This window comes from Salvia splendens, chromosome 14, assembly GCF_004379255.2.
Source record: "Salvia splendens isolate huo1 chromosome 14, SspV2, whole genome shotgun sequence".
Taxonomy (NCBI): Eukaryota; Viridiplantae; Streptophyta; class Magnoliopsida; order Lamiales; family Lamiaceae; genus Salvia; species Salvia splendens.
In genome coordinates, this window is record NC_056045.1 from 30587301 (window position 1) to 30598198 (window position 10898).

General features: G+C 36.8%; 2 protein-coding genes across 3 annotated transcripts; both read right to left on the reverse strand.

The window, feature by feature from the left end:
• Nucleotides 1-702: 702 nt before the first annotated feature.
• On the reverse strand, nt 703-3564 carry LOC121764532 (receptor-like protein 7). The gene has a single exon (XM_042160541.1). The coding sequence runs from the start codon at nt 3562-3564 to the stop codon at nt 703-705; it is 2862 nt and encodes a 953-aa protein (XP_042016475.1).
• A 2280-nt stretch (nt 3565-5844) lies between these two features.
• LOC121763253 (receptor-like protein 7) lies at nt 5845-8671 on the reverse strand. 2 transcript variants are annotated; one of them, XM_042159215.1, is made up of 2 exons: nt 8308-8455; nt 5845-8245 (listed from the first exon to the last, which is right to left on the reverse strand). In XM_042159215.1, the coding sequence occupies exons 1-2, from the start codon at nt 8332-8334 to the stop codon at nt 6029-6031; spliced, it is 2244 nt and encodes a 747-aa protein (XP_042015149.1). In that variant the 5' UTR covers nt 8335-8455; the 3' UTR covers nt 5845-6028. The 2 variants fall into 2 exon arrangements, with proteins under 2 accessions (XP_042015149.1, XP_042015148.1); XM_042159214.1 differs by having other exon boundaries at nt 5845-8671.
• Between the last annotated feature and the right edge of the window lie 2227 nt (nt 8672-10898).

Genomic DNA, 10898 nt, shown 5'->3' on the forward strand with positions numbered 1-10898 from the left:
CCTATTAAAAATGATACGTTTTCCTTTTTTAATTATCTCATTAAAAATGAAACATTTCCTAAAATAAAAACGATATTATCTCTACTTTTTCCTCTCTCTCCCATTTACTCTCTTTCCATTTCGTAAATATACTCACTAAAATGGACTCACCATCAAGCTGCAAAGTGATGATGACACTCCAATCCAATCTAAAGCTGCACGGCCCGACCCAAAAATTGAAGATTTAGTATTTAGATCCAATGCCTTATCTAGTGATATAAGTAGTAATTTATTTGTTGTCTGATGCGTAGGCTCGATTTTGGGTTGGGCCGAGCCATATATTTGAGGTTGGACTATATTTAGGACAGGTGGAGTAGCCCATATTCCCCATTTACGGTCCAATCCCCCCTAATTTGTTATAATATGTCATTATGTGAATGTGTAATAGGCTCTCATATAGGCTTTAAACTAAACATATGTAATAGAATTTGGGAGAAGAATTCAGTATTAATATGACAAAAATTATAAAGAACTTCTAGGAAGTTTTGCAAAATTCTAACATGCACCACAAATAATCATTTCATTCCAAAATTCATTAAATTTTACAACCCACAAACTTTAAGATAAAAAGCATGCACACAATTGTACACAGGGAACCCCTATTTCTTTAACTCTCTTACAGATTATAGATAACATTTCTAACACTAATGTTTCCAGTCGTGATTAACCAGATTTCCATGCTGCTGCCCTTCTTGCACGTATTCTTGGCATATCTCTGGCAATGAACATGTCTTCAACAACCTCTTCTATTTTCCCGAAGTATCTCTCTCTTAATCTTTGGCGGAATAAAAGTAGGCCCATAAGGCCCCCGAATCCCACAACATATCCAACTGCAGCGCATACGATTTCCCACCCAATCTCCCTCTCCACTTCCAAATCATCATGTTCTCGTGTTGATAAGCCATTGTGGTTGTCATCACGAGGACTGCAACTTGTGTGGAGAGGGAAACCACATAGCCCTGGATTTCCTTCAAAGGACTCAACTGAAAATGTTTGCATTTGGCGGCCTTTTGGGGTCTCTCCGACCAGCTTATTGTAAGATAGATTCAACACTTCAAGGAATGTGAGATCTCCAAGCTCCCCCGGGATCAGCCCTGTTAGTTCATTCACAGAGAGGTCGAGCGATTCGAGATTACTCAACTGACCAAACGATTCTGGAATGCTTCCATTGAGAGCATTGTGGGAGAAGTTGAGATGATGAAGTGAGGTAAGATTACCAATTGCATTTGGTATAGTTCCATAGAAACTATTGGAAGACAAATCAATGGAACTAAAATCAAACCAAATCTCGTAAAGCTCTACCATTTTCCCTTTCATGATTAATGTGACGCCAGAGCTCGAGAATCGACGATAAGGGCCCTGTGCCAATCTTTCATCACTTCGTACTACCATAGCCGTCCAACTGGAGAAGTTGATTGAGTCCAGACTTCCACTAAAATGATTGGAAGATACATCAAGGATTTGGAGAAATGGCCAAGTGGTGTGACATCTTAAATCCCCATGGAATCTATTGGAGTGCAAAACAAGAACAATCAAGGTCGACGATAGACTGCATGGGAACGTGTCATTCATCATGTTGTTGCCAACATTCATGTACGCCAACCCCTTGCAATGTTCAATGGACTTTGGGATCTTCCCTTCTAAAGAATTGTTGTTTAGATCAAAAAATTGTAGACCACAATGCAACGGAAAACTATCTGGAATGACGCCGCTGATGTTGTTTTGACACAGATCGAGAAACCTAATGTTTTCAAATAGGCAAGGGGGTATGGAACCACTCAGTTTATTTCTAAACAAGTCAAGATAGCTAAGGTGTCTAGCATTGCAGAGGGAAGTTGGAATTGATCCACTTAAACTATTATTATCGAGAGTCAAAGTCGAGAGTCTAGATTCAAGTGGAATGTGCAGATGCAACTCGCCCCTAAACTGGTTTGAGTGCAAGCTTAGGGTTTCAAGAGAAGGAGGAATATGGTAAGGCTTTTGCAAATTTGTCAAATGATTGAAGGAGAGAGCCAAAAACAAAAGATGTGTTCCCCAAATCCAACTAGGTATCTCCCCCGCAAGACTATTGGCTGCGAGATCCAACGCTTGCAGATCCAAATCTTTGATGAAATCAGGAAAATGGGATAAGTTACACGAAGGTAGGAGTAACACTTTTAATTGGAGACCTCCATATGAACTCGAATTGACGTTGCCTATATCTACTGACAAGCTAGATAGATCAAGGAATGCGAGATTGGGAAGGCTTCTCAAGTTGTCGAGTTGAAAAGTACCATTAAATTGGTTGGGTCCAAGTTGAAGTCCCACCAATGAAGGGAGACCAAACAAAGAGCGGGGAACATAGCCGGAGAAAAAATTAAACCCCAAATGAAGATGAACAAGATTGGAAAGGCCTTCAAACATCGCAGGAGAAAGTGAGCCTGTCAATAAGTTGGTCGACAAATCTACATGAATCAGCTTTGTTAGGTTAGCAAAGGTTGATGGGATAGAACCCTTGAAGAAGTTAAATGACAAATCAACATGAATAAGCTTTGTTAGGTTAGCAATGGTTGATGGGATAGAGCTCTTGAATAAGTTATATGACAAATCGACATGAGTCAACTTGGTTAGGTTAGCAAAGGTGGATGGAATTGAATCCTTCAAACCGCAGCCAGAAAGAGTCAAGGTGGTCAGACTTGGAAAATTGGTGAACAAGTCATGGAGTGATACTGCTGAAAGATCATTCGCATCTAGTTGAAGAATAGAAAGGGAGTGAAGCTGCAAAAAGGATTTAGGCAAAGGGCCATGAAGACCACAACCAACCAAGCTCAAAGAGGTGAGGCTGGATATATTTGATGATTTAATATGGCTCCAATTTTTCCTTTCATGAAAGGAAGTGATATTGACCCAATCAAGACAGAGCTCTCTAAGCTCTGTAAGATTTTGGAAAAGCATCTCCAAATTTGGCCTCTCAAGACTTAGAGCAACGGTGGGGATCTTGAGACTAGGCAACCTCGGTATCTCCATATTTGGCTTCTCACGACCTTGAGCACCGGTGGAGATATCGAGTGTAGCCAGTCTCGTCAAGGATAAAATTTCAGAAGGAACCTGCCCACCAAAACCAGCATGTGACAAATTCAGGTGTGTGAGATAAGTCAGATTGCCAATACTTTTTGGAATGGGAATGAGATTGTGAGGGTAGTTCAAGTCTAGATAATTGAAGGCGAGGTTAAGCTTCTGCAGATATTTAAATCTGAAGAGACTCGACGACTCCCCAATTCCACCAGAAATGGCCTCACCATCGAGCTGCAAACAAACGACGTGGCCAGAAGCATCACATTCCACACCGTGCCACTTGCAGCACTCGCCACTTTCATTCCATCGCGCTAGCTTTGTTGAAAGAGAAGAATCGAAGATCAACTCATGCTTGAGTTGAAGCAACAAGATTTCCTGATGGCGAAGACATTTGTTATTGTAAGAATGAGTAGTTAAAATGAAGGACGAAATGAGTATACAAATGAACAGTAACAACAAGTTTGAAAGCATTGTGAAAGAGGATATTGATAAATGATGGTAATTCTTTTGTGTGCAAATGAAGGTATGTGCGTGAGGGTTTAAATAGACAATCGCAGTTTACTTGGACGTCTTTTTAAGAATGCTATTTGAAGGTAACTGTGACGTTTTTTATGGTACAAGATTTGAGAAATGTTTAATGAATTAAATGGACAGATATTAGAAATGTGTCACTAACCGACGGAATGACACATCGGACTTCCATCACGTGGGTAGAAGAGATAAAGAGATAAACTTCATCGACGGAATGACACATCGGACTTCCATCACGTGGGTAGAAGAGATAAAGAGATAAACTTCATCATCGACTTAGACCCGCTCTGATACCATATTAGAAATGAGTCACTCACCCCTTAAAAGGCCTTATCAGGAGGAGGATTATCCATAATTTTATAGGTGAACTAGGATCGTTACCAAGTCGATATGGGACAAAATATTAAGAATTTTAACAAGAGACATCAAAGTAGATAAGTGAAGAGGGCAAAAAGTAATAAACTAGTACGTACTAGATAATTGGAAAGAGTAAGTACTAGATAATGTAAGAGATATTAAATGTGTGTTGATTCTTGGCATAGACATAAATGGTTCCTATGAGACTATCAAAAGAGGAATACGACTCTATTACTATTGGAATGGGGAAATAATAAGTTCTTTTTGTATATTCTACATAGATAAATAAATAATCTATATTTTGTAAATTCCGCAAGTAGGCCTAAATGATATGGATTTGACGAAAATGATAGAATTGATATGTGGCCATTGGCCAATGGTGCAATAAGTTAACTTTGAGGTTTTTCCAAGTTCCAATCAAATAGCTCCTCAGTTTGTGGTAATATTATCATTTTCCTATTTAGGATGTCCCAACGTAATAGAGTCATTTATATCTTTGTATGAAAGTTAACACATTTAATATTTTTTACTTTATTCTAGATCAATTCTGTCTCACATATTATTTTTTATTTTTTATGCTGAAAATCAACATCTACTCTATTATCTCGAAACGGAGGGATAATTATCTTACTTAAAAAAACACCTATAATATCAGCCAAACAATCCATTGGTGATAAATCATGGCTTTAGAACTTTGAATTGGTCATGATAGATTAGTTGTTATTGAGACAAAAATTATCTTTCTGCATTATAATTTCCACAAACACAGTTATATAAATGAAAACAAAATTTTCTATAATCACCGATATGTACTATATTGTTACCCTAAAAGTTTATAGAAAATTAGTATTATATTTTTATTAATAAGAAGTAGTTCAAACTAAAACTTCTTAATTATCGTGAAAATCGTACTATAAATTATTGCACTGAACTTGTATAGTTATTTAGCAAATATCGTGAATTACTTCAGTGCAATTAATATTTAGACATGGAAAGACTTAGCAATTGATTTGATGCATTCTAGGTCAGTCATTTTGGATCTTTGTTAAGTTGACGGACAAATTATTATATATATAAAGACAATATGATACTTTTCTATATGGAATCTTTTCTTGTCCTGCTAGAGAAAAATCTTAATAGATTCCCTGTGGCATACGACGATCACGTATTTCATACTCAATTGCATATTTCCATTTTTTTGTATATAATAATTAATTTGTGATATAAGATCAAAATTATTTTGAAATGTTGTTTTGCCCTAGTCAAAACAACATCTTAATTAGATAGTTAGGGCACTTTATACTTTTATTATATAGTATAATTTATTAATATGAAAACAAGGAGTGGGCTACTTCTCACCCAGCTTATTTTTCTCAAATCATCTCATTCAAAGTATTTTGACGAACAACATTCCTCAACAAAATGAAAACATCTACAACTCAGCCCTTCTTTTTACACTTGATTAAGCATTTGGATCCAATCACATATCTTGTGGAAGATATAGTTGCTTAATGAGTAGGCTTGATTTTGGGCCGGGCCATAAATTTAACTTCGACAAGTTTTAGACAAGTGGATTGACCCGAATTCCCCATCTGGCCCATGAGTTGAAAAAATGAGTCTTATTTTTAAATATTAATTAGAGAAATATGAGTTATACTTTTAAATATTAGTTTATATTAAAATATGAGTAAAAATAAGTTAGTATAATGTGAGGCATATTAAAAAAAATTGTAAAAAGTGAAATGTGATAGATTTTTTAGGACAAACGCAAATGGAAATATGTAATAAATTTTCTAGGAAGAGGGCGTATATTGATAGTAAAAATTAGTAGTGCCAACTTGTTATGGAATGGAAGAGACCATATTTGAATGAAGTTTTGCAAAATACAAACATGCACTCAATTAAACACAAATAATCCGTACATTCCAAAATTCATAAACTCTAAGAAAAAACATGCACACGATTAAACAGATAGGGAACCACACAAGCGATGCTTAACCCCCTATTTATTTCACTCTCTTACATAAAACAAATAACATTTCCAACACTACTGCCTCCTGATGACTCGATTCATTGCTGCTGCGGCTCTTCTCGCACGTCTTCTTCTCATGTCTCTAGCAATGAACATGCCTTCAACAACCTCTTCTATTTTACCAAAGTATTTCTCTCTGAAGCCTCGACAGAATAAAAGTAGCCACACGATGCTTCCTACTCCCACAACGTATCCTACTGCAGCACACACGTATTCCCACTCTATCTCCTTCCTCTCTTCCCCCGTTTCATTATATCCCGGTGGTGGTACATTAGTATTACTGCAGTTTATGCTGAGAGGAAAACCACACAGCCCTGAATTTCCTTCAAATGAATCAGCCGTGAATGTTTGAATTTGCCGCCCTATTGGGATTGCTCCAACAAACTTATTGTAGGAGAGATTCAAGACGGAAAGGAATGTGAGACCTCCAAGCTCCTCTGGGATCTGACCTGCAAGTTGGTTTACAGAGAGGTCGAGTGATTCGAGATTACTCAACCTACCAAAAGATTTTGGGATGCTTCCATCAAGGGCATTGTGGGAGAGGTTGAGTTGATGAAGTGAGGTAAGATCACCAATTGCATTTGGTAACTTTCCGTAGAAACTATTGGAAGACAAATCAATGGTACTAAAATCTTCCCAAATCTTGTAAAGCTCCACCATTTGCCCTTTCATGATTAATGCCACGTCAAGCTTTCGTTCAAATTCGCCATCGAGATATCCACGCATCATAGACGTCCAACTAGAGAAGTCGATTGATTCAAGACTTCCACTAAAATGATTCGATGATACATCAAGAATTTTAAGACTTGGCCAATTTTTGTTACATCTTAAATCCCCATGGAATCTGTTGGAGTGCAAAACAAGAACAAGCAAGGTCGATGGTAGCATGCATGGGAAAGTGTCGTTGATCATGTTGTTCCCAACATTCATGTACCCCAAATTCATACAACTTCCGATGGACTTTGGGATCTTCCCCTCTAAAGCATTATTATTAAGATCCAAATAATATAGGCTACAAACCATTGGAAAAGTATCTGGAATGTTACCGCTGATGTTGTTTCGACTCAGATCAAGGTCACTAATGTTTTCAAGTAGGCAACGGGGTATGCTGCCACTTAATTTATTTCTAGACATGTCAAGATTTTGGAGGTTTGTAGCATTGCAGAAGGAGATTGGAATTGATCCACCAAAACTATTATTAGCAAGAGACAAGGACCAAAGCTGAGAATCAAGTGGAATGGACAGCTGCAACTCGCCCTTAATCTGGTTAGATTCTAAGCTTATAGATTCAAGAGAAGCAGGTATATGGTAAGGCTTTTGCAGATTCGTCAGAAGATTGAACGACAAGTTCAAATATCCAAGTCGTTTTCCCCAAACCCAACTAGGTACTTCCCCCGCAATACTATTGTTTGAGAGATCCAAATACTTTAGATCCATATTATGTTTGACGAAATCAGGAAAACTGGACAAGTTACATGAATTTAGGCCCAACCCTTTTAATTTGAGACCTCCATATGAACTCGAATTGACGTTGCCAGTATCTACTGACAAGCTATTGCCGGATAGATCGAGTGAAGTGAGATTGGGAAGGCTTTGAAAGTTGTCGAGTTGAAAAGTGCCATTAAATTGGTTGTAACCAAGAAAAAGATACAACAATGATGGGAGTGCAAAAAGAGATTGGGGAATGTTACCAGAGAATGAATTTCTCCACAAATTTATATAAACGAGATTGGAAAGACCTTCAAACAAAGTAGAAGGAAGTGAGCCTATCAACGAGTTATATGACAAATCGACATGAATCAGCTCGGTTAGATTACCAAAGGTGGATGGTATAGAACACTTCAAACTGCATTCACGAAGAGTCAAGGTGGTCAGACTTGGAAAATTGGTGAAAAGGTCATCAAGTGCTACTGCTGAAAGATTGTTACGATCCAGTCGAAGAATAGAAAGGGAATGAAGTTGCCAAAAGGATGTAGGCAAAGGGCCATAAAGACTACAACCAGCCATGCTCAAAGAGGTGAGGTTGGGTAAATGTGATAATTCAATGTGGCTCCATTTTCGCCTTTCATCTGAAGAAGTGATATTGACACCATCAAGATAGAGCTCTCTAAGCTCTGTTAGATTTTGGACAAGCATCTCCAAATTTGGGTGCTCAAGGCTAAGAGTATTGCCAAACTCGTTGGAGATATCGAGACTAGCCAATCTCGTCAAGGATGAAATTTCAGAAGGAACCTGCCCAACAAAACCAGCATGTGACAAATTCAAATGTGTCAAACAAGTCAGATTGCCTATACCTTTTGGAATGGCATCATTGAAACCATTGTAGGCGAGGTTAAGCTTCTTCAGATATTTAAATCTGAAGAGACTCGACAAATCCCCAATTACACCGGAAATGTCCTCTTCATCGAGCTGCAAACTAACGACGTGGCCAGAAGCATCACATTCCACACCATGCCACAGGCAACACTCAGCACTTTCATTCCATCGCACCAGTTTTGTTGAACTAGAGGGAAAGAAGATCAACTCATGCTTGAGTTGAAGCAACAAGGTTTCCTGATGACGAAGGCATTTGTTATTATAAGAATGGGTAGTGAAAATGGAGGACGAAGTTAGTATACAAATGAGCAACAACAAGTTTGAAAGCATGGTGAAAGAGGATATTGGTAATTCCTTTTTTTGTGTACAAAGTAAGATATGTGAATGTGGGTTTAAATAGACCATCTCAGTTAATGTAAAAGTACTATTTTGTATCGTGCAAAATAAGCATACCGTATCAAACGCATAAAATTCCACAAGTAACTCAATCATTCACTTATAGTCTAAAGATTAATGATACACTCCATTTATTGTAAATTCCACAAGTAGGGCCTATATGGTTAGGATTTGAAGAAAATGATAGAAATGATATATACATGTGACTCTCATCTAAGCTACCATGACTTGACTTGAGACCGTTCTGAGTCCTAATCAAGAATAATTGGAAAAAAAACACCTACTCCCCCGTTCTAATAGCAGTGAAGTTATTTTGATACGTTCCATAATAGCGGAGTTATTTCCTCTTTTAGTAAAAGTCAACACATTTTTTCTCACTTTCTTTATTCTCTCTTTATATCTCTACTTTTTTTCATTACCTACTTTATTCTTCATTTACTTAACTCACTTAACAAAAAAAATTTAAATCGTGTGCCGAAAAGAAACGCCTCCACTACTATTGGAACGGAGGGAGTATAATTTAGAACTTTGAACTGGTCATAGTTGTTGACGAGACAACAAAATTATATACTCTCTCTGTCCCACTCAAAATGTCTATCTTTTCTTTTTAGTTTTTCCCACTCAAGATGTCTATCTTTTCTTTTTAGTTTTTCCCACTCAAAATGTCCACTTTCTATTTTAGAAATAAATTTATGTATCCTTCCTCCTCATTAAAATATTCATATATTTTTTTCTCTCTACTTACTCACCTAACAACTCTTCCTAAAATCATGTGTCACTAAGAATGTGGATATCTTTAGTGGGACGGAGAGTACTTATTATAATTTCCACAGACACGGTTATATGCATGAAAATGATTTTTTCTACACGTTATCACCAATATACTATATTGTTCAAAGGTTTATAGAATTTTTATGAAAATGTAGATGTGAATTAATTCTAAATTCAATGCAGTTGCTTTATAGAATTGGAAAGACTTGGAAATAGACTTGAGGTTTTTGTGGTCAGTTGACGGAAATATGATAGGAATAGCCGAATAGGGATGTCAATGTAGCCCGCAATCCGTGGGCTAGCCCGAATAGCCTGCTAAATTTATAGGGTTAGGGCTGGAAATTTATAGCACGATAAAATTAAAACCCGATTAGCCCGCACCCGATTAACCCGCGACCCGTTAGGGATAGACCCGAAAATCCTATGGGCTGGCCCAAAAACCCGATAAAATTTCTATTATTCTATTTTTTACTCCTAATTCGACACTTCATTGATTAATTTTATAATATAGATAACTAAAAAAATAACTTTCAATTTTATATTAAATATACAAATTATATATTGAATTTTTATTAATATAATAATTAATAAATAAATTAAAAACTTCAAATTCACTTAAAAAATATTTAAATTTCTAAAACATGCATTAAAATTTCACGAAATATCTGAAATATTAGTATTTGATCATGTTTATGATTGAGTTTGACCATAATCTCAAATTTATCATAATTAAATATTTTACATTTTATGATTATAACTAATTTTCATATTTATTTATTGGATTGATCGCATGTTAATCTTATCGCTAACAATTCGATTAATCCGTTGGGCTAGCCCGAAACTCGAGCTTTTAGGGTTAGGGTTGAACTTTTTACAACCCGATTAGCCCGCACGATTGACCCGCAACCCGAGCAGGGCCTGCCCGGCCCGAAACCCGATGGGCCGGCCCGATTGAATGTCATTTTCTTACTTGAAAACTTTATTGTCGTAGAAAAACTATGCAATGCCGTGTCCTAAAAGTTCCTTGTGCTTTTCCACGAAAAACAAGATGACTCTAATATGTGTCGATGACTTGAGTGAATTTCACATTTTAATTATATATCTGCAAATTTTTCATATGGGTATGTAGCATTGTTTTCCAATTCAGTTGATTTGTGAAATATGAACAAAATTATCTAAGATATTATTTTCCCTACTTGTCAATTCTTGGGCTAGGCCGAGCCATAAATTTAATTTAGTTCGACATGGTTTAGGACACGTGGATTGAAACCAGCCCGATCCTCCTATCTTGAAACAATTGGGCTATATTATGCTTTTGTTAGTCCGATCCAAATTCTAGAATTGGGCCATGCCTTTTCTATTTAACTACTGCACTTCCCAAGTTCTCATTTGTGGTGTTTAT

Bases quoted from the DNA above. Each gene is read 5' to 3' on its own strand.
- LOC121764532 (XM_042160541.1), bottom strand. From the start codon at position 3,564: ATGCTTTCAAACTTGTTGTTACTGTTCATTTGTATACTCATTTCGTCC.
- LOC121763253 (XM_042159214.1), bottom strand. From the start codon at position 8,659: ATGCTTTCAAACTTGTTGTTGCTCATTTGTATACTAACTTCGTCCTCC.